The sequence below is a fragment of the Puma concolor genome, chromosome A1, assembly GCF_028749965.1.
Source record: "Puma concolor isolate L17-30 chromosome A1, mPumCon1.1.hap2, whole genome shotgun sequence".
Lineage (NCBI taxonomy): Eukaryota > Metazoa > Chordata > Mammalia > Carnivora > Felidae > Puma > Puma concolor.
Genome location: NC_141667.1, coordinates 159,164,456 through 159,191,865, shown reverse-complemented (window position 1 = coordinate 159,191,865; position 27,410 = coordinate 159,164,456). Strand labels below are relative to the sequence as shown.

At 56.2% G+C, this 27,410-nt stretch overlaps 1 protein-coding gene across 2 annotated transcripts in view; it reads left to right on the top strand.

The window, feature by feature from the left end:
* Positions 1-9,534: 9,534 nt before the first annotated feature.
* Positions 9,535-27,410, top strand: part of TMEM255B (transmembrane protein 255B) — a 39,961-nt gene continuing 22,085 nt past the window's right edge. Inside the window, exons 1-4 of one of the 2 annotated variants that reach the window (XM_086707823.1) lie at positions 9,535-10,116; positions 10,891-10,894; positions 14,560-14,699; positions 17,006-17,068. In XM_086707823.1, coding sequence (XP_086563949.1) covers positions 10,063-10,116; positions 10,891-10,894; positions 14,560-14,699; positions 17,006-17,068 — 261 coding nt within the window. In that variant the 5' untranslated portion in view covers positions 9,535-10,062. The remainder of the gene's footprint in view (positions 10,117-10,890; positions 10,895-14,559; positions 14,700-17,005; positions 17,069-27,410) is intronic. The other variant, XM_086707814.1, reaches the window with a different exon arrangement.

The window sequence follows — 27,410 nt, the reverse complement described above, 5'->3', positions numbered from 1 at the left end:
TCTACTTGTCAGACTGAGAATTCCTGAGCACATGGACACACACCCCTCCACCTGGTCCCCTACCATTGTGATAGTGTGGTTTTACTCTGCTACTCAGTAGTTTTTATAGGTCTGGTTCCCCTCTCTCCCAAACCTGCACCACACACTTGTCTGAGACACCGCTTAAGTGAGTGGCATTGTGGCTGCCTTGGACAGAGGCCCCCTGGGCAGGCCCTGGGATTTAATGAGGGGGACTAGATGCCGTGCGGGGCAGTACTGACGGACACGGTGGCTGACAGAGACCGGGGCAGGACGAGTTGCTGTGCATGGCGGGAAGTGCATGTACTGAGTATCATACCAGGTGCTGCAGAGAAGCACGGCACTCTTTTTCCTGTTTGTGCTCTGCTCTCCACGGGTGGCCTGCGTGTGGCCCCAGGGACAGACCTGTCCCATGCCCCTCTTGTGCCCCGCTGTGCCCACATCTGTGTCAGATGCTGGGAGATACCTGTCCCCCTGGGCTAGCAAACACTTCCTCCATGGCCTTGGATGACCTGGCAGTCGTTGTAAATTAGATTAAACCCTTTTCCTGCTCATCCTCTGTGCAGGGTCCTAGGAGCCCCTGGATGAACAGGGCTCAGGTTAGTAGGGAGGACACCGGGGCTGGCGGGGCTGTCTTATGGGCTCTTAGCAGTGGGTCTGGCTGGTGTTCATTCCTGTAGGTCCCCAAGGCAACAGGGACCTTGATGGCTCACTCGTTCTTCCCGACCCTGCACAGGGCAGTTCAGACTGGGACTGCGTGTCGCCCTGGGGGCCTGGGAGTGAAAGCCACCTTCCCAGTTCAGGAAGGCAGGAAGCCGACACGGGTTCCAGACGCGGTGTACTCCAGACCTCCCCCCACGCCACCTGTGAGGACGGCTGGAGCGCGTGCAGCACCCGGGACGCACCGAGGAAGACTGGGGTGGGGAGGGGGACGCAGCTGGCTGGCCCCGGACTGCGGGTGACCCAGGCCTGCGCTGGAGGGTGTCGCTGGCCGGCAAAGAGGAACGCGGCCCTGGGAGGAGGGCGCGAAGGAGCCAGCCCGGTGACGCAAGGCCCGTCCCCAAGGGACGCCCACGGCCCGCGAAGCTGAGTGGGTCCTGACCGCCACCTGCCCTCGGCCGTGACCTGGCGCTGACTGTGGGCCTGAGCTTTCGCCCTCCGCCCCCGTGTATGAGCCCCTCCCCGTCCCCTCTCCTGATGAGGACAGAGGGAGGGGGGAGGGAACCCGAGGGAACCCGCACCCCCCCCCCCCCAGCCGGCAGCACGCGGCTGGGACGCCATGGCCGCCATACGTCAGGAGGAGTTACGTACGAAATGTGTGCGCAGATGCGGCGCGAATTCTCAGCGGAGGGCGGGGCGCGGGGCGAGGGCACTGAGCCAGAGGGGCGGGCAGGACATGTGGGGACGCGCCGCCTAGGTTGGCTCGTGGGAGAGCCCACGCGGGCCTGGGTGACGGCGGGACAGAGACGTGCTCGCAGGACAGCAGGGGCGCTGGCCAACCCTCGCCCCCGCCCCCGGACCGGCTTCGTCTGCACGCGCTGCTGTGGCCCGCTGGCGCGCTCCCGCGCGGTCCTCCTGGGCTCCGCTCCGTCCTTGCCCGCAGGCCGGGCCTCACCTGGAAACCGTGCGGATGGGCAGGCCCGCTGCCAGCAGGTGATTCGCGGAGTGGACCTCAATTTGGAAACGTGAACTTCATCACTAATGTGAGCTGGGCTCGCAGGCACCACCCAGACCACGTAAAATGACGACAAAGAGGCTTCGAGTGTGTGGAAAGTAAACCCCACCTCCCCGGTTACCGTAGAAACGTGTTTCCAAGTTCAGCCCTCTGCCTCCAGGATGCACGGGTGAGGGCGACACGCAAGGCTGAATGGGAGTAGTGGGGGGCGCTGCAGCCTGGCGCTGGACCCACCCGGGCCTGGCGGGGGGCTCAAGGTGCTGGTGCCCTGGTTCCCCCCTTGACTCCGGGGACGCCTGGGGGCGGCTGCCTTTCCCTGGAGCGTCACCACTTAATATTTAATAGGTGTCGTGGGCGCGGGAGCCTGCGAGGGGTGCATTCTCCACATCAGCAGGCCAGCGTCCAGGCTGCACTTGGCAGGCGGTGTGATGGAAACGGGAGACATCGGACAAGCCCTCGGCTGCGGAGTCCAAGGCCAGGAAGGGGCTCCTGCTCCAGGGAATCACGGTGGGCTTCATGCTTATGGGGGTGGGTGGTGCGTGAGCCCAGGGACCTGGAAACACAAGACATCTGGGACATGGCTGATTCTGCTTCGGGTCAATAGAGAGATCGTTTTTACAAGACCTTCTGGCAAAGCCGGACAGTGTTTTTAATTTAAAAAATTCATGTCTCCAAGACCGTTTCCTGGCCCACCCCACCTCGCTGGTGAGGACAGACAGGCTGGGGCTGCCACCTGCTGTTTCTCCGGTTGCTTGTCTACATTATTTATTCCCTGAGCTTCATTTCAAGGTCATTTGGTTACAGGAGGGAGTCATGTTTTGCAGTTTGTACTCCACTCCCCTGAGAGCAAGAGCCTGACTGCACCTGCCTGGGGGCCAGGAGGCCCATGGTTCCCCAACAAACAAAGGAAACAGACTCTGGATGACTAAGGTGGCTCCTGGCTACTTTTGCTTCTTCCAGTCCTGCTCTTGTCAGAGCTGGGAGCCCCCACGTCCCTGTCCCCAGAGCTGGCTGCCCCTGTCTGCTCAAATAAACTGGTTTTCCTGATGTGATGGGTCCCCCAGCAAGTCCTGCAGAGGATGGGGCCGGAGGGTGAGAGACAGGCAGGGGAGGAGTGCTGTGCCCAGCAGGTGCCTGACCTGGCAGGGAGCAGGTGCTGACCAGTGTTGGGAAGTCAAGTGTATGCAGTCTCCTTTAACACGTGTGTGCTGTGGGCCTGCCTGGAGTTGGACGCGGCTTGAACGAGGGAACACCTGTCTTGAGAGAATGTATTTCCTAGCAGAACGGACAGGTATCATGGTCATCCTTCCCGCCGCTGCTTCACACACTGCTCTTGCCCAAAAGAATCAAACTTTTGGTTCTTCGAGCCTTTGGAAGGCCCTTCCCTGACTTTGCTGCCCTGGCTGCCCCCCCCCAACCCTGCTGCAGTGTGGGGCCTCCGGCTGGTGCACCAGACTCTTCTACTCCCTTCCTTGTTCAGTGGCTTCAGGGAGGGGGGCCTGTGGCAAGCGGGACAGTAGACATCCCTGCGTCTTTCCATCTCGGTTCCTCCAAAGCCTGAGCTGGAAACCTGAGAGACAGTGAGACAAGGGGGTGCTGGGCTAGTGTAGGGAGGAGGTGGGCATCCAGGGCAGTCATCAGCACTGATGGCCAGATGCACCCCTGCCCCACACTGTCCCCCATCTGCGTGTGTGCGCCCGTGTGTCCTATGTGCTGCGGGGGGCCCTCAGGCCCGGGCCTCCTGCTGGCTGGAATGATGGAGAAGAAGTGTCACACGGTCCAGAATTGTGGCAGCCGATGTCCTCCCGCCCTTCCATGGGCCAGAAGCCCTGATCTCAGTGTCCCCGGGCCCAGGGGTGCCTGTGGGGGGCGAGGCCTTGCTGGCTGTTGGGAGGCCTGGGTCTCCCTCCAGCTGGGCCCACCCGTGGGGACCCCTGTTAGTTCTGCATTAGTTAGTTAGTTAGTTCTGGATTCTAACTGCATGTTTACTTCTGTTTCTCACTTCTAGCTGCAGTATTCTTAAAGGGCCAGTCTGTGTGGCCTGTCCGTGGCCCGGCACATGTGTCTCGTGCACAGAGGAATTTAGTAAATATTCTCTGGCTGCTTCGTGAATGTAAGCTTAAATGTCTGCACTCAGGTAAATACGTGCTTTCCCACTTAGAAGATGTAACTGTGCTTTGAAATTGGGCTGACCTGGTTTATATCTTGTCTCTGCCGTTAGCCAAATACTTGACTTTGGAAAAATTATCTAAATTCTTGACTTTGGAAAAATTATCTAAATTCTGGGGGCCTGTTTTTCATCTGTGAAATAAAATCGTACAAATTAAATAAGGCCACAGGGTGCAAAGCAGTGACCACACTGTGGGAGGTATGTGGTCAGTGCTCTGTCAGAGCCACGTACCGCCCCTCCCCAACCAGTCCTAAGGGACGCATGCAGGGGCCATGGAACCTCTGGGCAAGGCGCTCTGGGGAGGCGTTGTGTTTCTCACGCTCGCCGGACCCATGTCCATATGGGGGAGGTCTGGGGACACTACAGTGTTGTCACCCTGAGCAGGGAGTTTGGTGTTGGGGAGAACAGCCTGCATGTGTCATAGCTGCTTTCCTACATGATCTTTCCCCTCATGTTAGTGATTTTATTTAGTTGCTTTATTTTTTTTTATTATTTTTTAATTTTTTTAAACGTTTATTTATTATTGGGAGACAGACACAGAACGTGAACAGTGGAGGGGCAGAGAGAGGGGCAGACACAGAATCCGAAGCAGGCTCCAGGGTCTGAGCTGTCTGCACAGAGCCCAAAGCAGGGCTCCAACTCACAAACTTCGAGATCATGACCTGAGCCGAAGTCGGTTGCTCAACTAACTGAGCCACCTGGGTGCCCCAAGTTAGTTGCTTTATAAAACACTGCAGGTGTCATAATTGTTAACATAACAATTTACCAAACCATAGACAACTGGGGAGGTTTGCTGAGTGCGCTTTACAAAGGAGAGGAAATGTCAACCTGTTAATGCTGTTTGTCTGCAGCCCAGGGGGACAAATCGTTTATTCTTCGTCAGGGACAGGAAACCGGCTGAGCGCTTCCCTCACCTGGCAAAGGAGAGTCCGAGCTTAGGAACCAGAGTCCACAGCTGGGGCTGCCATCCTGGCCAGGCTCACCTCTTCCCGCTTGGTCACAGAAGCTTCCAGTATGCAGCTAGTGCTGTTCAGCTGCTGGGCCTTCGCCCCCTGGACTTAGTACCCTCGCATTCACCCTGAAGACACACGAGGTGGGGGGGGGGCAGGGGAGCATGGGGAGACCAGGAAGTCTGTGCCTCTGTCTCCAATTCAGCAGCAGCAGCTACGTTAGCAGGCATGAGTTTGTAAACCTGGACGTGCTGGCAACCATGTTCCCAATTTTTAAAAAATGTTTACTTATTTATTTGTTTTGAGAGGGGGGGAGAGGCAGAGAGAGACAGGGAGAGAGGATCCCAAGCAGGCTCCATGCCGTCAGCATAGAGCCCAAAGCAGGGCTCAAACCCACGAACCTCAAGATCATGGCCTGAGCTGAAACCACGAGGCGGGTGTTCAGCTGACTGAGTCCCCTCCTCTCTCCCCACCCCCCGAGTGCCCCCCTCCCCCGAGGTTCCCAGTTTTGACCCAGGTTCCCCTGTTCCCACCTTAGCTCCCAAGTGTCAAGGGCAAAAGATACCATGGTTCTGGGGGTGGTGGTTGGCAGGATGGACGGACAGGAAGCTGTGCTGTACGTCCAAGGGGTTTGGGGAACAAAGAAGATGCAGAAGATAGAAAGCTGAGAGTGGCCTTGGGGGCCCCTTCCCCCTGCCCTGGGGATCCCACCTTCCTTCTTTCGGTCTTGGCTTCCTGGCTCCCGGCTTTCACAGCAAACAGCCCACAAAGGCAGTCTCTGTCAAGACCCCCACGTCCAATGAAGTTCACACGTCTTGAACTATGGCTTCCAAAAACCTGGGACAATACGGTGCCTTTTCACACGTGTGATTTTGTGGCTCAGGGACTCCAGGCTGTGGAGCCTGTGTGGCTCTCCCATGCACTGGATTGCCGATGCCGGACCCGCCTGTGCTGACTCAGGGCCCTTCCTGTGGTTTCTGCAGTTCACCTGCTGATTGGCACTCCGGGCTCTCAGGTTCTCTGACTGTTCCTCTGTTGCTTCCCTTTCACCATCACTGTCACCCGGTTATTGCTGTGTGACATCCTTGTCCTTGCCTTCTTGTGGGGCTGCCACCCACCCCCCCTTCTGCCCTGGGTCTTCCTCAGAGGCACGGCCACATCCTAGGACTCAGAGCTCCTGGTGGGTGTGTGCATGTGTCTAAATTATCTTCTTAATGTCACTACTAATTTGTCCAGTCCCTTGATTATCTTCAGACAGGAAGAGGACAGATTTCCCCTTAATTGTCTTAGTGAGAGCTCAATTAAATTACATTTAAAAACTTCCCTGATCTGGGGTGCCGAGGTGGCTCAGTTTGTTTGAGCATCAGACTCGTGATTTCCACTCAGGTCATGATCCCAGTGTTGTGGGATCAAGGCCCCCAGTTGTGCTCTTTGCTGAGCGTGGAGACTGCTTAAGATTCTCTCTCTCCAGGCCGCTGGGGTGGCTCAGTCAGTTGAGTGCCTGATTTTGGCTCATGTCATGATCTCCTATTCTGTGGGTTTGAGCCCCATGCCGGGCTCTGTGCTGACAGCTCAGAGCCTGAAGCCTGCTTCAGATTCTGTGTCCCCCTCTCTCTCTGCCCCTCCCCCACTCATGCTCTGTCTCTCTGTGTCTCAGAAATAAATAAACATTAAAAAATAAACATTAAAAAAACCACAAACAGGGTGGTTCTAAAGCTAAAATTGAGGGGCACCTGGGTGGTTCAGTGGGTTAAACGTTGGACTTCGGCTCGGGTTATGATTTGTGGGTTCGAGCCCTGCGTCAGGCTCTGTGCTGAAAGCTCGGAGCCTGGAGCCTGCTTCGGATTCTGTGTCTCCCTCTCTCCCTGCCCTTCCCCTGCTCGCGCTCTATGTTTCCGTCACATTAAAAACAAAAGATCAAAAACTTCCCAGATCCCAGACTGTCGCTCCCTGCAGAGGTGGGCTTGCTGCAGGCCCCTGGGTCAGGTCGAGGCAGGTAAACAATTGTCATTGGTGCAGTCAGCACGGGAGCTAATGCACCTGTCACACTGGGTGGTGACACTGGTGGACGCTTCCCGGTGGGGAGGGGTCTGAGGAATGAATTCTGACCCTCCCTGCAGTTACGTGCGCAGCCTTTGGAAGAATTCTGCATCCGCTTGTGGTCACCCAGTTAGCTCCTGGGACCTTGGTGTCTCCACCTGCAAAAGGGAGCAGCCCTGGGTTGTCCCAGGATGCCCTGCAGTCCGCTGAGCGCTGGGGCGCCTTCCAGAGCCCTTCCTAGCCATGCTCTCGCAGCCGTGAAAGAACTTCAAACACCTGCCCATTTCCAATCGGCATCCAAAGTTGCCTGTATAGACCCGTCAATCGGAAAAGGCCATCGTGTCTGGTAGCACACACACATCTTAAATATATTTTCAGCAAACCGCGGAGTGTGTTGCCCTGCAGGGTGGTGGGCACAGGCTTTGCTCCCGGCTCTGCCACTTCCCAGCTGTGTGGCCGCGTGCTGCTTGCCTCACCTCTCTAGGCCTCAGTTGCCTCACTTAAAACGGCAACCCCAGCAGCAGCTCACGCTTGCAGCCCCGGGGTGGGGGGCTCTCTTTCTGTGGGAGCACCATGTGCCTCGTGGCCCCGGAAGCCGGGGAGCCCGCGCCTTTTGGTCCCACTTGAGGGCAGACCTTCCTCTGATTATCTTTCTATATTTCAGTAAATTACGCCATTAAAAATGGCTATTTTTTCTCGTCAATATTTACTGCAGAATGTTTAGCGAAGTCAGTAAAAGCGTGTTATCTCCTTTTACTCTCTGGTCTCTGAATTTCTTTATTTTTCTGGCAGCTCCCGTTTTCTCCCTCTGTGCCTCTGATGGCAATGTCGTGGTTCCCTCAACCTTCCCAGCCGTCCCTCACAACTGGGGTCTAGGGAGGCCATATTGTTTTCAAGTCTTTCAACCTTTTAAAGACATATGATTTTGCAAGTGGAGTCAGAGGTCTCTAGACGTGGTTCCCAAAGCCATCTGTTTCCCACACGAGTGGGGACACTGCTCTGGAACTGTTCTTGCTTACGTGGCATTCACGTATCTGCACGTCCACGCTTCCTCGGGCTGGCACGTCTGTATGTACACGGACGCCATGGTGTTGCACGTCCACAGCATGAGGCTGCTATGGCTGTGGCTCGTTGCCTGCACTTCCCCACCTGGCCCAAACTGCTGTCACGTCTCAGCGGATTCAGCCCCCTAAACCGGGCTCTTTGCTTCTACCTGCCATGCTGCACGGCACCCTGCGGTGGTATTTCTACACCTGGCTGGTGGCCCTCGTGTCACTCTGAGCAGAGCCTGGGGCCTGGCAACGCCTGAGACCCTCCATCTGGCCCGTAAGCCCTCTGGTGTCTTTGCCCACCCCACCCCCTCCCCAGGCCTGTCCACTTCACCGTGGCCTCTGCACGGGTGTCAGAAATCCTGACTGCTTCCCAGCCTTCGTGTCTGGGTCTGGCCCTCACCTCCCACTCTGACCACGTAATCGCTGCTGGCTCCTGCCACTGCTTCTTCCCTGCTTGGTCTGTGTTCCCCTTTCCCAAAGCGGGTACTGCCTTCTACTCTACTCTGCATTTGCCTCCTTTCCCACATGTACCAGTCGGCATCTCTTCTCCAGGAGAACGCTAGCTCCCTCGGATCTTTGTCTACTGGCTCATCAGTGCTTCCCGAGTGCACAGATCATGTCTAGCATACAGTGGGTGCTCTGCAAATGTGTATTGAGAGGATCAGTGAATGAAGACCATTGTTTTTCAGGTTTAGACACACCACATAAAGGCTTCCTACTCACCACAACCCCGTGAGCCCTCATTGTTGCCCCACGGCCCTCGTACCGATCCATCCCAACCACCAGTGGGGTGCCACGTCTGCGTCAGAGCACGGCCCTGTCCTGGTGTAGGCGTTTAGGCTGTGCCCGTGGCTGTGCTGATGTACATGGGGCATCGAGCCGCACACGTGTGCAGTGTCTCTCCATCACGGCGACGGCCCCTGTAGAATAGTGGCCTTCTTCACAGCTACCGCACTCCCACCGATTCGGAGTCACTGGTCGGGGTTGAGCTCAGGACCGCAGTAATTAAAACACGCCTTGAGAGGATTGGATCGGGTGTCCTGGCTCCAGAAACTGACTCTTGGGCAGGTCCTTTGGCAGGGAACCCTGTTTGCCCTGTTGTAGGTACAAACCTGCTGTTTTCCTGCCTGTCGCTGTCCAAGGGGCCATGGTGCAAGTCAGTGCAGCAGCAGGGAACGAGGGTCCTTGGCCCACGTCCTGTCCATGTTACTCGGTGTTACTGCGAAGTTCCTGCCTGACGGTCAACAATTTGCCAACAACATGGGAGTGAAAAGACACACGGTTGTTGTTTTTTTTTTTTTAATTTTTTTTAATGTTTATTTAGTTTTGAGAGAGAAAGAGACAGAGACAGAGCATGAGCAGGGGAGGGGCAGAGAGAGGGAGACACAGATCCGAAGCAGGCTCCAGGCTCTGAGCCATCAGCACAGAGCCCGACACGGGGCTCGAACTCACAGACCGTGAGATCATGACCTGAGCTGAAGTCAGACGCTCAACCGACTGAGCCACCCAGGTGCCCCGACACGCGGTTGTTTTTGATGACCTTCTCCTAATTCCTGGGAAGGCTGGGTGCCTCTCACTCCTGCTGGGACCATTTGAAAATGGCATGAATGGTCTTTACAAGACTGTTTCCTCACCACCATGTGAAGCACTGGGTCCTGGGACCCCTTCCTCCAGCAGCTCCCATCTGACCTGGAGATTTCACTCACTCTGCCGCAGTGTGATGCAGGCCAAGGTGAATGGGTGGGGGCGTGACAGGAGCCTGCAGCGCCTATGCGTCGTTCATTCATTCATTCGTTCATTCATTCCAGAGCTCACCCCTGGGCAAGAGCAGAAGTGGGTCCCTGCTGCCCCCAGGAGCCCTCTTGGGGCAGGTGGGCCAACAGGGGGCTGAGTGTGGCCTCCCTGCATCCCTCCCCTCTGCAGCCTGTGACCTGTGTGCACCGACCAGAAATCCAGGGGGACCAGAAATCCAGTGGGTCTGCCTCAGGCCCTCAGCAACCCCCCCCCCCAAGACACACATGCAGGACCAGTGGGAGGAGGGGGGAGGGAGGGAGCGCAGGTGGGAAGGAGGCGGTCTGAGCACAGAGAAGGGGCGGTGCTCCTGGACACTGATCCTCACTGATCCACAGCCAGACAGAGCCAGTGCTCTCCCCCGAGATGCAGCCGCCGGTGCCTGGGCCCCTGGCCCTGCTGGACAACACAGGTGAGGGGGTACCAGCATGCAGGCAGGTCGTGGGCTGGGGTGGGGGTTGGGGGGGTAAAGGCCAGGTCCACAGCTCCTTCCAGCAACCCTGGGGCTTCACCTTTGGGACCTTGTCCTGACACGGGTTCTCTCCTGGCCAGGCTCTGCCCTTTCTCCCTGCTTGCCTGTCTCAGCTTCTGGGTCTCCCCTGTCTGTTCCCACATCCGTTACCACAGACAGCAGGCTCCCACTTCCCAGCTGACACCCACACTGCCCTCAGCCTCCCCTGCCCTAGCTCAGCCTGCACACATTTCTAGAACTTGTTTCAACAACCGGTGGCTTCTTCTCATGGTTTGGTGCAGCTCCGTTCCAATCCCCTGCATCCTCTGGCCCACGAGTCCTGGAACCCCGGGTTCTTTGATTGGCCGGACCAAGCCCAGATGCATCTGGACAGGCCCCAGGCCTGGAAGGATGCGGGTGTGTTTTCCTGAGGGGGGAGGGGAAGGTTTGGAAAGAAAAGAAAGGAGGACTCCCTGAGACGCTGGGGGCGGGGGGGGGACACCAGCCACCTCCTGCTGTTTCCCCCCCATGGGTGATCCCGTCCCCCCCACCCACACACACCCAGTGGCTTCTGCTGCCTCCAGCATCTTTGGAAAGTCTTACTAAAAACCAGATGAGTTAGTGGTGTTTGAGTTTTGAATAATAGCCAAGGAATCTGGCTTCTTGAAAGAACGGCCCTGCACCTCCGTCTGCAAGGCACAGTGCTCTGCGGCAGACTGATTCCCATGCGTTTCGTCCTCCAGACAGGTTTCTCACTAGTGATGGTAATGATGCCTGTTCTTAACTAACCATCATCATGTATTACACTAGCGGGACGCAATGGTCTAACTAGCCATCATCACATATTACGCTAATGGGACGTGATGGTTTAAAACAGTTTGGACTTAGTTGGTTCTTCTGATGAGAAATCATAAACTAAGAAAGTAATACCAGGAGTTGGTCTCTTACTTAAAAATTCTAAACCTTAGTGTGGCCGGGGTGGCCTCATAGGTATTTCCTAGTTCATGTTTCTGCAGTCAGCGCCCTGGTGTGTGTCAGATGCCAAAGCAGACAGTGGGAAGCTGATGGCTGAGTCACGCCATTCTGCCTGGGTCTAGTTACAGGGGCATCTCTTTGCCTCTGTGACTGGGTGTCCCCACGTGAGGAAGTGAGCACATTCTTCTCCCTGGGACACCAAGGCCCTGCTGGCAGGGAGGCGGTGACGGGGGGGGGCTTCCAAGCGCTCCCCCCACCCCCGACACCGTCTTGGTGACGGGAACTGCAGCCCATCCAGTCTAGACGTGGCCAGACTGCCATGGGAGCCATGGTTCGGGAGAGGGCTGGAGCTGGGGTGCGGGGCAAGGGAGGGCCTACGTGGCTCAGATGCTCTAGGAGGGATGGACACACAGGCAGGGAAAGACGTGAGCACCACGCAGAGATGGCTGGTGGCCTTCCCCTTAAGCTGGAGAGCCGGCTTAGAGCCGGGACTGTGCTACTGTTCCCTCCGCCCTGGCTGATGGATTCACTCCGCTCACCTCAGTGGGGAGTGGGGGGGCTTTCCCCGAGGTCCTCGCGCTGGGGCCGCACGGCCCTTAGGAGGCGGCTAACGCAGGTGTTGCCATCGTCTCCACTTTCCAGATCGGGAAGCTGAGGTTGGTGCCTCCAGATCTGCCTGTCTGAGCCAGGCACAGGCTCCAGCGGCAGACGGGCCAGACAGCCCCCACCCCACGGGCTTCTCCTCTGGGCAGCTCGAGACCACACGGCCGGTCCGGGAGGCTGCCTGGGTGTGGCAGACTGGACAGATGTTTGTCTTGAGGGTGCGCCATTTGTAACCACACATACTAACGGCCCTGCTGATGGGTAGGAGGATCCAGGGGTGGTCCACGGGGCACTGGGGGCTTCCTGTAGTGCACAACCCTTTCGTCTCTGAAACCTGATCTAACAATGTGTTGTAGGGTAATTGTAAAGATGTCCTGCCTTCTTCTTGAGTTTATTTCTCATTCCCTTGTTTTTATGCCATCTCCTGTATTTATAAGGTCAGGATTCTGCCTCTCTCGAGTCCAGACACCACAGCTGGCCGGAGCCATGCTTTCTGGCGCCCTGCACGAGTGGGCCGCTGTCCTCGGCCTCCCGTTAACTGTCCCCGCAATGCCGTGGGGTGACAGCATCTCGAGGGCCTGAGCCTTGGAGGGAAAGTCGGACTTGGGAGACCATGACGGAATGGGCCTCAGGGGGATGACCACCATCCCGAAGGAGACGTGTTTAGCTTTTTGCTCCGCTGTCATCAGCGTGTCCGAGTGTCACTAGTGGATCTGACGATGTTCCTGCAGGCAGGTGCCATTGGTGCCGCTGAGGGGCTAAGGGACAAGGCCCCGGGGATTGTTGTGCTGTGGCGGGAACAGGCGCTGAGACATCTGGCTGGTGGTCTTGGGCGTAAGATATGCGATACCTCCAGTTAGGAAAAACGGCACAAGAGAAGCGCGTTGCCTGAGCTTGCACAGTGATTTTGTCTGTGTAGTTCATGTCTGAGCGCATGACCACCTGGTCATTACTTGACTGGCCGTTGAGCATTGCTGGCAGGGCCACAGAATTGTAAATTCAGGCACAAACCTTCCAGAGCACACGCGCAAACTCCTGCGTGCAGCTGGCCCCCCACTGAGCACACACAGTGTTGACAGAAGAACTTCAGTGCAGGCAAAGACCTGTATTCCTTGCATCCTGATTTGGTTCTGAATCACAGGGCTCAAGATGGCTAAGCTTCCAGAAAGCAAAAGCCTGGGGTGCCTGGGTGGCTCAGTGGGCTAAGTGTATGACTCTTGATCTCAGCTCGGGTCACGATCCCAGGGTGGTGGGCTCGAGCTCTGCATGGGGCTCTGTGCAGATGGTGAGGAGCCTGCTTGGGATTCTCTCTCTCTCTCTCTCTCTCTCTCTCTCTCTCTCCCCCTCTCTCTCTGTCCCCTCTCCCCCATCTCTCTTTATCTCTAAAAAAAATAAAATTAAAAAAACCATCATAAAACAAAACACAAGCCAACAGCCTGGTTGGGCTTGGAGTGGAGTCTTGCCTTGGCCTCTCCCGGCAAACTGTCTCCGTGGTGTGGCTGCTGCTGGTGGGGCACAGGGCAGGGGGGTGGTTGCTGTAAACGGGGCTTCCCTGCCTCCCCGAGACACACCATAAGGAAGAAAGTTAGGGCAATGAGAAACCCAGAATTCGAGACTTGAGGGAGGGCCAGGCAATGGCAAGTTCTCCTTTCTGGCTGCCTTCTTGAGTTCTGTGCCACCTGGAATTAGGTTTGCCTACAAACCCCGGGACATCCCAGGTAGCAGCTGTAGTCCAGGGACTTTATCCTGCTGCTCAAGTTCCAAGGTAACAACCAGGGCCGTCTTCCTGCTCTGCCATTCTGCAAGTGCTCCCTCTGTGCACAAGGTTCCCTCATGGCCCAAAATGGCTGCCTGGGGCTCTGCCTTTCTGCTCATATTCCAGGCAGTGGGAAGGATGACAGGGAGAAAGGCAAGGGACAGGCTCCTTTAAGAGATGTCTGCCGGGCCTATGGGGCATCCTTTGCTTGGACGGACAGACAGACAGACAGATGGACTATTATTTGGCAAGAATGTAACTGTACAGCTGGAGCAGAGGCTGTAGGATGCGCCCTTCACACTTCTGCATCCAATAACAGGCTGTTAACAAAGGCAAGGGGATGGGTGTCCGGGTGGGCAGTGGCAGCCTCCAATGCGCTCCTGAGTCCTTTCTGCCCCCCCTTATGATGTAGCCATTCACGGGTTTGACACTGAGCGGGGTCCTGGGGGTGGATGGTGGGTGGGGACAGCTTGGCTGGCACTGCACGGAGCAGAGTGGCCTGCTGAGTGCAAGGCCCCCCTACAGTCTAGAGCAGGGCAGGCGTGTGGGGTTCGAGGACGGGGGAGGGTCTGCACACAGTGGGCGCTCAGTAAGTGGCCGAGCATGACCTCTGCTGTGTGGGCTGCCAGGATGAAGGCTTCGGAGGGCGCTGGTTTGGAGGTGAGGCCTGGTGGCATGGACCCTTGAGCACCTAGCCTGCAGGCACGGTGTCAGGTGGCAGGGAGCAGGGAAATCACACCCCCATCTGCCCGCATGAGGTTCATCGTCTGGGGTTCTGGGACCTGGGCGCTAAATGCTGGAGTGAGGGTCATTGGTTGCAGTGGGGGCTGCAGGGCAGGGGAGGCGGATGTCAAGGAGTGGGGATGAAACATTTCAGGTGGGTTGGCAGGTGACGAGGGAGACCCCGAGTCCTCACCCAGAGAAACAGGGCAACTGGGAAGAGGGGGTGGCACGTGCGGGTGATCTGGGGTCCTCGGAGCCTGTGGCCCGAGAGCAGCATGGCGAGGCAGGTGCTGTTTGCTGGGCTCCGCTCTGAGCCCATCCCCTTGCTAACGGTTCCTGTTTGTCCTCCTTCTAGAAGGGTTTGCCAGAAGAAAGACCTCACTTTGGTTTGTGGGGTCGCTGCTGGTGGCGTCCGTCTGTATCCTGACCATCGGCCTCGCTGCCACCACCAGGACAGAGAACGTGACCGTGGGGGGATACTACCCAGGGGTCATTGTGAGTGTGGCCACCCCTGGGGGTGTGCGGGAGGGCTGCGCCATGTCGGGGCTTGTGGCAGGCAGAGTCTGTCCCCAGAGGCACCCGTGTCCCCTCCCGGGCCCTGTGTGGGTGGTGGTTGCTGTCAACTGGTCTTGATGGGGGCCTGGAGCAGGGGCGGGAGGGGGTGCAGAGACCAGCCCTGACGGCCGGATTCCAGCCCCGAGACAGCGCTCTGACCACAGCTTTAATTGAGTCCTGCAAAGACCCCCCCCTGCGGAGGGTAGTGTTCCTCACTCCATCTTGTGGGGGCGGCAGCAGAGGGCGTCACCAACTGCTAACTTCATATTTCGGGCAGGAACGCCACGCAGCAAATTGGGGACAGCCTAATCAGATCTGGCAAGAAGGGCCAACCAGATTCAGAATTATCAGGGAGACTTTTTTGAACTATGAATTCACATCCACTGTTGTTAGCAGTAGAATTTGCTCCAAGGGCATACACTGGACAGGAGTCTGGAAGGGGCCTTTATCAGCTATGAGGCCCTTAAAATGCACCAGAACCCAGAGCTGCTGTGTCAAAAATGCTAAATCAAGGTTTTCTTTTTTAATGAAGATCTTTTAATCACATTACTGTCACTAAAAGTATCAAGATTAGTAATAACATTAGTAACATTTTTAGCAAGGATGGAAAGGTTTTGACATTAAATATTTAAAAATATTTCACATACATTGTTCACTTTATCTCTATTAAAAATGTTTTTTCAAGTTTATTTATTTCTTTTAAGAGAGATAGAGGGAAAGAGAGCTCAGGGGAGGGGCAGAGACAGAGGGAGAGAGAATCCCAAGCAGGCTCCGTGGTGTCAGCACAGAGCCCGACACGGCGCTCGATCCCACAACCCTGGGGTCATGACCTGAGCGGAGATCAAGAGTCGGATGCTTGACCGACTGAGCCACCCAGGCGCTCCCACTTCATCTTTATATTAATATTTTATTTTTATTTTTTGTCTATGTTTTATAAACCTATATTATCTACTTATGTGCTGTTTATGAGTAAACACAGGGTCTGTGCAGAAAAAGTTTTATCAGTAAAATGTTAAGAGCTGCCAATATGTTGGGGCCCTACTTTTCTGCCGGGTGTTGTGGGGGGACCCCTGGACATGGGGCCAGGGCTGTGAGGACCCACCCCCCCCCCAAAGGTCAAGCCTCTGGCAGAGCCAGGTTCCCGGGCAGTGGCCAGTTCTGAAGGTGAGCTACGGAGACCAGATGAAATCCACCTGAAGACGATGTGGGTAAACGTCCCTTCCTAGGAGACCCCGCGTCCCACGTGGGCATGACAGCAGCAGTTCTCAGGATGAAGCCACGGCTGGAGGCACATCTTGGAAAGAGCATGCCAGTTGGCGAAACTTAACGGAAACACCTTAATACATTATGTTGGCCTGGAATTCTGATGGTTTTGAGCTGTGGAGCTGGACGTGAAGAAAACGTTCACCTTTCCTCCTTGAGAATTCTTCAGTTACAGGTGGAAACTTCCTCTGTGCACATGTGTCCGTCTCCACAGGCACCGTTCACCATTACAGATACAGGCTTCTGTCGCCGTAAGGCGGTCAGACTTTCAGGGCATTAAATTTGACACCGTGGACTTGAGCGCCCACAGAGGTGCCTCCCAAACTCAGGGGCAGGCGGGGCCCCTACCCAGCCGCTCACCTCCGTTGTCCCTTGTCCGACGTCGCTCAAGCTGAGGGAACCACACTCAGTGGAGGGTCCAGCCTGGCCCTGGGTCCCTGGTTTTGAGGTGAGGAGGCCGGGAGCTGAGGCTGTCTCCAGGATAGGGAGACGCCCCTCAGCATCCTCCTCCTGCTGGAGCCTCCTTCCCTGCTTTTACCTCCTCCCCTCCCATGATTACCTGTCTGCCGGCTCACCTATGGGCGCCTGGTCCCCACACCTTCCCTGAGGAGCCAGCCTCTGGCTTGGACTGCCGCCAGGTCTGGGGGAAAGCAGGTGGGCCCCTCACCCTCTGGGTAACCGTGAGGGGCTGTCCCTCAGGCCGGAGGTGAGGGGCCTGTGCTGCCCTATTCTGTGATCAAGAGTTAAATTGTTTGAACGGGTTGCATTTCAGTGGCTTATATTCCTACCACTGGCTTTGGTGGAGCCCGAGACGCCACCCAGATGGGCATGAGCCTGTGGGCCGCTAGGTGGTGAAGGTGGTTGGGGAGGGGTGACTTTGCCCTTTGGTAAGATGTTTTCGAGGGGGCGGCCTCCGATTTGGTGATCCCTGTGAGCTCTAAGCCTCCATGTGCTAACCGGGCACCTTCTCCATTTCCCTCTAGCTGGGCTTTGGAGCTTTCTTAGGGATTATCGGCATCAACCTGGTGGAGAACCGGAGGCAGATGGTAAGAATGTACGTTATTTCTTTCAAACGTGGGCAGTAAGAGTGTGTTATGTTATGGCTACAGCTAGTATTCCTGGGGAAGACCCCGGCCCCAATCCAGCAACCGAGGATCCGGGCCCAGGTTCCCCAGGCTGTGCACTGTACAACTCTGGCCTCAGGGCTTATGGGCGTCCTTCACAATTAGTCTAAGTGACAGTTGCTTCTAGGGTTGTAGGGTGAAACCTACAACCTCACATGGTGGTCCTGGCAGCTGAAGTTGAGGCACAGAAAGAAGAGTTTGGGGTATGGGGTGGGTTGGGGGTTAGCAAATTAAAGGATGATGTATAGGCTCCCGCAGGCCAAGGAGAGGGGGGAGATGCAAAGGCCAGAGGAGCCAAACTCACTCAGACTTGACAGAGAGGAGGTCCAGACCTTGCCCGGCCCCCACGCTCGTCCCCCACGTCTGGTCCCTGGTGGACCCCTGTCCCCCACGTCCTGGAGTAGACTACCGCCAGCCTCGATCGGTTTTGCGAACGCGGTGTTTTTATCAATGATTTCGATTTGGGATCTGTTTGCTTTGGGGACACAGCTCCAAGAGTAAGCAGTTAATTTTGCCAGTTCACTGTGGGCTGGTGTTGAATTCTGACAGCAGTTCAGGGGGGCTTGGGGCCACATGGCCGGTTCCCACTCACCTCTAACGCCTGCCTGCATTGGCTTCATCCTACTTATTCCCAAATCTGCGGTCACCTGCCCTGGGGTCCACTGTGTGAGGGGCTGCAGTACATGACCCCATGTGCCCCCCATTCCCTGGCTGAGAGGGAAGGCCTGTGGCTTGGCCGTGGTGGCCGCTGTCATAACTGCACGATGAGAAAGTGGCCCCTGGGGCAGAAGGAGCCTGGCCAAGTGAGGGTGGTCCTGGGATGGGGCCAGGGAGGAAGCATGACAAAGAGGTTTGGATTCTGGCAGAAAGAAGTGTTTCACCCTGAGTCTGGGGGAGAGGAAGGGTGGGTTGCCACCCTGGGCTGCTGGCTAAGAAGAGGGGGACAGAGGGACCCCATGCTCCTGCCAGGTCCCCAGGCGGTGCATGACCCCACCGTCCTTGCCTGGCTGGTGCTGGTGTAGGGGGATCTGGGGGGTCAGCCCTCGGGGTCCTTGAAGCCCTGGCCTCTGGGTGGATCTCCTGCAGGAGGGAGGCGTCCAGAATCCAGAAGGAGCCCTGGAGGTGGCGCCCTTGAAGATTCTTGCCAAGGTCTTTCTGTGCCCCCGCTGGGGCCATGGTTAGGAGTCTGCAGGGAAAAGCGATTTGCTCCCAAGCTTTAACACATTCAAGTGTCGCTGTCCCCAGGAGAGGTCAGGGATTTAGGGCTGCCAGGAGCAGTCAAGCACAAGGCTCGTTCTCTTCAGCAAACGCTGCTTTTGGATAGAGAGGGCCTCCTGGTGGGGGTGGGGAGAAGCTGGAACCCCGCTGTCAGGGATGTTACCAGGTCCCGGGCCTTGGTCCGGTTTCCCTCGAGGCCTCTGGTGTCTCCGGCCCCGCCCCTGCCTCCGTGCCACCCCGCTCCGGCCCCTCCCCTGCCCGCTGGACCCCTCCCTGCCTGCTCTCCGGCCCCGCCCCTGCCTCTGTGCGCGCCCCCACACCCCCTCTCCGGCCCCGCCCCTGTTTCTGTGACCCCCCCTGAGTCCCCGCCCCTGCCTCTGTGCCCCCCTTGCGGACCCGCCCCTGCCTCTGTGACCCCTCCCTGCCTGATCGCCAGTCCTGCTGAGGTCTCTGTCAGTGCTCCTGCCTGGCTCTGCAGGCTGAGAGCCTCCTGACCTGCTTTTCCACGCAGTTTCCCCAAGGCTCAGAGCCGGCTGTGAAGCCGGAGGCCAGGCGGCTGGCACGTGGGTGGTGAGGACCCAGTTTGGTCCGGGGACGCCTGTTTCTTTACCTTTTAAAAAGAGCTTTATTGAGACATAACTCACCCCTTTAACGTGTAAAATGCAGTGGCTTTAGCATATAACGGGTGTGTGCAACCACCACCACAGCCAGTTTGAGGACATTTCGTCCTTTCAAACAGAAACCACCCCGCCGGCGCCCGTTGTCCAGCCCTGGGCGACCACTAACCTGCTTTCGGTCTGGACTGTGTGCACGGCCTGGCCCACATCTGTCACTCAGCATAGTGCTTTCCAGGTTCATCCCCGTGGCCGCCTGTGTCAGGACCGCGGTGCTTTATGGCTAAGTCATGTTCCAGCGAATGGATGGGGTACATTCTGTGTCCGTTCGTCAGTGCTGGTCCCTGGGGAGGCCGCCACCTTGGGCTTCGAGACGAGCGTGAACATGGGGCACGGTGCTAGCAGTGGAGTTGCTGTCGTGGGGCCACCGTCTTACATGCCCGCCAGCGCGTTCGGGGTCTCCAGTGTCCCCAGCCCTTCCCAGCCCTCCTGGTGGGAACGTCGTGGTATCTCACTGTGGTATTTCCTCTGTGACTGGTGACCTTGGGCTTCTTTCCGTGACCTTCTTGGCCTTCTCTACATCTGTTTTTAGACAAACGTCTATTCAGGTCCCTTGCAGATGTTTAAACTGGGTGACTTGTGTTCCTCTCCTTCAGGGGTCAGACCCTTTATGGCCAGAGGCCAGTCCTTTGTCAGGTATGTGATTTGCCAATATTGTCTCCCTTGAGCACAGAAGCTTGCAGTTTCGAGGAAGCCCCAGGTGTGTATTTTCTCTCTCGTCGCCTGTGCTCTTGGTCTAAGTGTCCCACGCCAGTTCCAAGATTGTGAAGATTTACCCCCTGTGTTTTTGAGTTTCGTCACTTACGTTTAAGTCTTTGGTCCATTCTGAGTCAGTGTTTGCATATGTTGTGAGATGGGGTCCACATTCCATCTTTTTGCCGGTGGCTGCTCCGTTGTCCTGGCACCAGTTGCTCCGAATGGTCTTGGTGGCCTTGTCAGCCACAGTGCTTTTCCTCCACGGGCCAGTGTTCGTGTCGATGTGTGCTGTCTCGGTCACTGGTGCTTTGTAGTGGGTTTTGAAACCAGAACTCGAGTCCTCCTACTTTGTTCCTCTTTTCCAGGACTGTTCTGGTTATTCTCTGTCTTTGCAATTTCACACGAGTGTTAGAATCAGCTTGCCAGTTTCTGCGGAGAGGTCAGCTGGATTCTGCTCAACCTGTACATCAGCTTAGGGAGTGTATCTGGCTGAGAGATGTTAAGTATCCTCACCCATGAACTTGCGATGTTTTCCTAGTTTTTTAGATCTTCTTACGTTGTCCTCAACAATGTTTTGTTAAGTGTCTTAAGTTTTGCGCTCCCTTTGTTAAGTTTATTCCTAAGTGTTTTATTCTTTTTGAGGGTATTAGGAATAGATTTTTTCCCGTAACTTCATTTTTGGATTGTCCATTAAATGGGTGTAAAAATACAATAAGTTTTTCTATGCTGATCTTGTATCCTGTAGCTCTGTGGAACTCATTCATTTGTTTTAATCGTTTCAAGTGGATCCTTTAGGGCTCTCCATCCGTAAGATCACGTCGCCCGCAGACAGACATAGTTTTGTTTCTTCCTGTCCAGTCTGGATGCTGGAGGTCTGTTTCGGAGGCTTTAGTAAGAGAGCAGTGTGGGGCCCATCTTACCTGCAAGCTTCTGTGTGCCTGGCAAGATGGGGCCCTGGCTTCCCAGACCAGAGCCTGCGGACGGGAGTCATCTGTGACCCTGTGCAGCCCCATTTCCCCTGGTGAGGAGGGGCTCTTCCGGACTAACTTTGTAGGGTGAGCACACCGCACTGTAACGTTTGACTTCACGTTGATGGAGACTGAGACCTGTGTCCACCACTAGGGTGGTGTGATCTTGGGAAACTTACTTGACCTTTCTGGGCCTCAGTTTCCCCATTTCCAGGGCTGCCAGGAACACCTGTGTGAGGAGGTTCAGTACAGTGTTGGCCTGGAGCAGGTGTCCGGGGGCGGGGGGGGGGGGTGGTGCCAATGTCACTCACTGTTCCTGAGCCCCCCGGGTGCGGTTGCTTCGAAAGGAGTCTGTAAATAGCAAGCTGAGAAAATGTCAGAGAAAGAGAGAATGCATTTCAAGTGCATCCACATATGTAAGAATGCTTTCTTCTTTCTTGATTTCTTTTTGTTTTTTTTACGATAAGAAATTTAGGGGCACCTGGGTGGCTCAGTCAGTTTAGCATCTGACCCCTTGATTTCAGCTCAGGTCATGATCTCACGGTTCGTGTGTTCAAGACCCATATCAGGCTGTGTGCTGACAGCTCAAAGCCTGGAGCCTGCTTCCAATTCTGTGTCTCCCTCTCTCTCTGCCCCTCCCCTGCTGGCACTCTCTCTCTTTCTCAGTAATAAATAAACATTAAAAAAAATTAAACATATACAAAAGTAGGCCCTAGAGCCCAATGAATCTCATGGCCAGTTATCTCACACCCATTTCTTCCCTTCCTGTATTATTTTGGAACAATTACCAGATAGCGCCATTTCATCTGTAAATGGTTTGTTCAACTTGAGGGGTGGGATCCAATCGTTACAGTGGCTGCACCATTACCTCCACCCATCACCACGTTGGCTTCCTGTGATGTCCAAAAAATGCCCCAGAGTGAGTCAGCTTTTCCTATTTTCCCACTGATGGTGAGTTGCTGGCTTCTCCTCACCCAGACAGACGCACAGATCATCAAGTTCAATATCAGCCCAGCCATCCACACAGCCCCAGAGGCAGGGGGCGGGGGGGCTGAGAGCGGTGTGCAAACTGTCCACCTGCCTCCATGTGTGTGCACACGGACACACAGACGCACACAGAGACAGAAGGACACACAGAGACACACACACAGACACAAATATAGATACACATAGACATGCAGATACACAGACACACATGCAGACACATATACAGACGTACAGACACACACACACAGACACACACAGACACACACAGAGACACACATATAGACACACACAGACACACAGACAGACACATACAGACATGCAGACACACAGACAGAGATGAGACCCTGCAACACTGGAACGTGGTGTAAAAACGTCAGCTGAACTAATGGAACTACCAGGAACCCGCAGGTGCCTGGTCCATAGGGAGCCTGTCGTCCTGTGCTGTGTGATGGGGTCCCGGCTGGGTCCTCCCTCCTCTCCTGCTTTGCTTCTGCTGCGGGTCTGGACACTGGGGGCCCTGACGGGGTGTGTCCAGCCTCTCACCTTGTCACACAGAAGCTGAGGTGGCCTGTGCCCCCCAGACCAGCCTGGGAGGGGCAGGGGAGGAGGGACCTAGGCCTCCAGGCACGGTACTCCGAAGTCCTGGACTGGGGACCCGGAGGTCATCGGGAGGAAACCTGCCGACGTCCACAGCAAACGCCTGAGAAGCGGGTGGAGGGTGCGGGGCCTGCTGGACCCCACGTCCCCTCTGCAGGTCTCACTAGTGACTGGTGTCCTGGAGGCTGCCTGACCTTGGATGCCCTCGCTCCGCCACAGGAACCTGGACACAGACATAGGGAGCCACGTGCGGGGCATTTGAGGGCGAGCCCTCTTTGCAGCGTCTTACAGGCTGCCGGCAACACTTTGGGGACAGGAGTTCATGGCTTCTTCACCCTTCTCCTCTCAAGCTTCTGGGGCCATGCCTGCGGGGTCTGAAGGACTAGGGGCTCTGGGTGACATCCTCCCCCAGGATGAAGACACCGTGGCCTACACCCTCCAGAAGTCTGGTTGATTTCGGGAGAAAGGTGGTGGAAGAGGTGAGTGAAGAAGCCACGGGAATGACCACCGTCCCTGCCATCTGGCTGACTGTGGCTTTGGAATAGGAAAACCGTTCTGGGTTTTAAGCACCCAAGGTTGGAGGCCCACAAGAGTTAGTAGCTGCCACGCAGGAAGCGGACTCAGCAGCTCCAGTCACATAAAAACTGTGGTTGGCGGGTGGCCCTGTCCTCTTATCGCTCCACCAGGGCCACCAGCCACACCCTGCCCTGTCGCTTGCTGACACGGGAGCCGTGAGGGCTGTCTGGCCGCTGAGGCCAGCCTCCATCCATGGCCTTGTGACTGGTACGAACCCTCCTGTTCTTTCTGCCCAGGAATCCGGGCAGCGGGGGCTGGGGCAGTCCCCAGGCCAGCAGGCTGGGTGTGAGGCACGGCATGGTTCGCGGCACTACCCGGAGCCGTCACACTGGGGCCGCGTGCGCCGCGTGCCGGGACAGGGTGTGCTGCTCTGAAGGGAGTGGTCCTGCAGCCCGACTCCTGGTGGCGTGGAGAGCCAGCGAGCATGTGAAAGCACTGTGCCCTGCCCTCATCCTCTGTGACTTTCGCTCACTGGTCCTGGGAGCCGACAGCTAGTGACCACTGATTACACAGGGAGGATTCTCACAGGACCAGGTGCTCCTGGGTCTCAGTTTCCACAGATTTCGGTGCTCATGCAGGGGCTCCGTCTGAAACCACTGCCTAGAACTTATGTTTCAGTTGCCATGAGTCCACACAACGTCTGCTTGGAATATCTGAGCTGCTTTCGGGACAGGCCCAGTGTCTCTGTGTTTAGATAGGGCCCTGGGGCCTTTCTGATGGGATGCCACACCCTGGGCTGTCTAAGCTGCGCTCCCCAGAGAATGACATTCTCCTGCAGCACCTTCAGCATGTGCTAGAGACGCTGGTGCACGCTGGCCTGTGTCGTAGGAAAATGAAGTTACTGATTCTGCGTCAAAGTAATCTGACTGCCCCCAGCATGACCGCCCGGGACCGTCGCTATTGCTTCTGGGGCACCGCCTCTCCCGAGCTTCCCATGCCCTGTGTGTGTGTTGCTATGTGTCCATTTCTCCCCCAGAAACATTCAGCGCACACGTCCTGTGCACGGTGCTGCTAGGCACGCGGTGGGGAGCCCTGATCTCCTGCCGCGGATGCACAGAGAGCACTGCCTAGGGTGCATGGGAGGAGCCATGGGGAGGATGGAGAGTGGCAGTCAGGCAGGGAGGCCCGGAAGGATCTGTCCCGAGGCTGGGATGGGGAGGTTGGGGCGCTTGTGGGTGAGGGCCGGAATGCCAGCTCGCCAAGCAGACATGCCCCCTGTGGCGTCTGTGACCCCTGGGGCTCTCCCTGCAGCTGCAGGACAGGGAGTCCCCTTGATCTCACCTCTGCCCCAGGTCCTGCACCTGCCCGCCTCTCTCCCTGCACACCACCAAGGAGGCTATCTGGTCCTTTGTTGGAGGCTTTTGGTTACTGATTCAGTCTTATTTATATGGGTCTGTGGAAAATTTCTATTTCTTCTGGAGTCAGTTTTGGTACTTTGTGTGCTTCTTACAATTTGTTCATCTAGATGATCAACTTTGTTGGTGCACAAAAGCTCACAGTATCTTCTTATAATCCTTTAATTTCTGTAAAGTTGGTAATACTGTTCCCAAGCTTATTTCTGATTTTAGTCACTTGCTTTTTCCTCTTGTTTTCTTAGTTTAGCTAAAGATTTGTCAACTTTATTGATGTTTTCAAAGAACATTGATTGTCTTTCTTTTCCCCCTGCGTCTTTTTTCTCTGTGTTAACCTTTATAATTTCCTTTCTTTTGCTGGCTTCAGGCTTCGTTTGCTCTCCTTTTTCTAGTTCTTTAGGGCGGGACGCAGCTGATCTGAGAGCTGTCTTCTTTTTCAGTGTGTGTGTTTACCACTGTGAGTTCCCGGAGAGCCTCAACCGCACCGGAGTGGGGCCCCGGTGTGCTTTCATTTCATCCTGTTCACCCCAAACTGGTGTGCAGTCCCCCTGGTGACTTCTTCTTTGACCCATCGGTTGTTTAAGGGTATGATGTTTGGTTTCCACATATTTGGACTTTCCATCCATGATTAATTTCTACCGCATCCATGTGGTTGGGGGAGGAAGGTATGGACAGCAGGAGTATGGATGGAAGACACATGAAGTCCAGCCTGGGGTCATGGGGGAGGCAGGGTGGTCTGCGTGGTGATGTGCACTGGAGCCTGCGGTGTCCCCAGCAGGAGGACCCCAGTCAGGACTGGAGGCAGACAGTACGAAGGGGCTGAGGGACACCTGGACGATGGATGTGGGAACAAAGAATACCTGGGGATGAGGAACACTTGGGGACAAGGGACACAGGGAGGATGGACGTGGGGACAAGGGACCCGTGGTGAGGGATAGCCTAAGAGTCCTGACTCCCTGCTTGGGGTATTGGGACTGCCTCAGGGCTCCCTGGTGAAGGCCTGGTGACATTCTCCTTGGCAGATGGTGTCCCTGCCAGCCGCATCCATGTGACGCTCCTGGGCGTCAGACTGCGCCCCTCCACCTGCACTGGGGGCCATCTTCCACCTGGCCCTTGTCATTAATGCCCCCTCTGCCAGCGCAGATGTCTCTCCCAGACCGTGGGCCCAATGGCTCTGCCTCTCCCGTGTCCCCTGGATGCCACCATCAGACCAGCCCCTTGCCCTGCACCGGGCCCCACCCTGGTCATCACCTGCCTGGGTCGCTGTCACCAGGAGCTAACTGTCCCCTTTCTACCTGCCCCAGTTCAGCCCCCACAGCCAGAGGGTTCTCACGCCCCAGGGTAGGCCTTCTCAGATCCTCCGGGCGAGACCCCGACCCCTTGCTCCCTTGGCAGCCCTGACTCACTGGGTCTGTCTTATCCTTGGATGAGAGGCCTGCCCACCTGGTGACAACCTTCCTACCTGGTGACAAGCTCACACCCACTGTTTTCCCGATTTCCATGTTATCAACATGACCTTATCTACTGGTATTTCGTTTTTAATCTGCCTTCCCTGTTGCGACGTAAACTCAGAGCCCCGTGGAGATGTGAAGGTGACCTTCCCCCTTCCCAGGAGAAGGGCCCTGCAGGGCAGTGAGACCTGTTCCCTTCTGTCCCTGAGGGAGTAACAGCTTCCATGCAAAGTCTGTCTGTGTGGTGGCCTCACACAGTGTGGAGAGTGATGTGGCTTGTGTCCCCCCAAGGCGTGATGAGTTCTGCCTCCCTGTCCTTACTGGCACCTGACAGACCAGAGACCCACAGGGCATCCCTAAGAGAGCTCTTCCGTCACTGTTCTGGAACACTTCCTACTTCCAGCCCGAACGTTGGAGGAGAGAACGTCCAACATCTTTCCCACCATGATCTCCTGGACCTGGGGGCTGACGCACTAGAGGATCTCAGGCAGTGCCACCCCCTGGTCTCGCTGCACTTTATCCTGTGTGTGGTCACGCTAGCACTTGACTTACCGAGTGTGTGTGATCATGCTGGCACTGAATTTTAACTTTCAGGAGCAGTGGGCAGAAAGACAAGGTCAGTTGAAAGGTGATGAGGATATTCAAATGGTGGGGACAGCTTGTACAAGACCAAACCATGTTTTGTAAGTCTGGATGATTGAGGGCAGTCAGGCAATGTCAGAGGACACTACACATCCTGTGCTTCTGCAAAGTTCTGGGTGAAATCAGGTGGGGTGTCAGGGAGGCCTCTCAGCTGTCCAGGACTCTGGCCAGGCCGCTGCTGGCTCAGAGCTGGTCGCATGGCCAGGAGGGGGAGTGTGATGTTCTCTGAAGGGCCATCAAGTTGGTGCATGGCAAGCTTGCTGGGACAGCAGTCCCCACAACGCTTTGCTTGCACATGCACAGTGAGAGAAGTAGCAGGGCCACTTCTGGAAGCTTCTCAGACAATGGGCAAGTGCTTGGTGGATGCCCTGGGCCAGCACCAGAGCTGGAGTGTGGGTGCACAGGGCAGGCAGACACCCACTCCTGACCACACACCCTGCCGGGCTCTAGGAGAGTCCTCTGTGGGGACAGCCAAGGCTGCCTGGGACCCCAGAGTGCCATGGGCCAGCAGAGCTCGGTGTCCGGGACAAAGCAGGAGCCTGGGAGGCATTTGCTGGCGGAGCGGCTCTCCCTGCTTTTGGACTTGTCAGAGTCTGACCCCTTCCTGAGTTCACCGACCACTCAGGAGGTCTGGCAGGCAGGTAGGAGGCTGCACCCTGGGATTGCAGCGTGGCTAGCCCTCCCTGCAGCTGACAGTAATGTCACAGATGTCAGGACCGGGAGGACATGTGCTAAGTGACTCTGGGTTCTAAGGTGATCCTGTTCATCTTTGAGTCTGTTTTCCATTGGCCCCCTGGCCGGGGACTCTGCGCAAGGAGAACTGGAGGCAGCAAGTGGCAGGGACGGACTCCTGGCTGATGCAGCCTTGGGGTTCAGGCCTTTAGGAGGGACTCAAGCTGGGCAAGGGCCAGGACGTCCCTCTGGGGACGGCAGGACTGTCAAAGCTTGAAGACTCAGCAGCCAAATTAGGTGAAAGCTTTTCATTTTTTTTGGAAAGTGAGGTGCTGGGAAATTTGAAAGCTGCCATCTGAATCGTTTATATATGTTTTAATGCATTTTTCCACAACAGCAGTACAAATGCAGGAGAGTTCCGTCAGTACAGT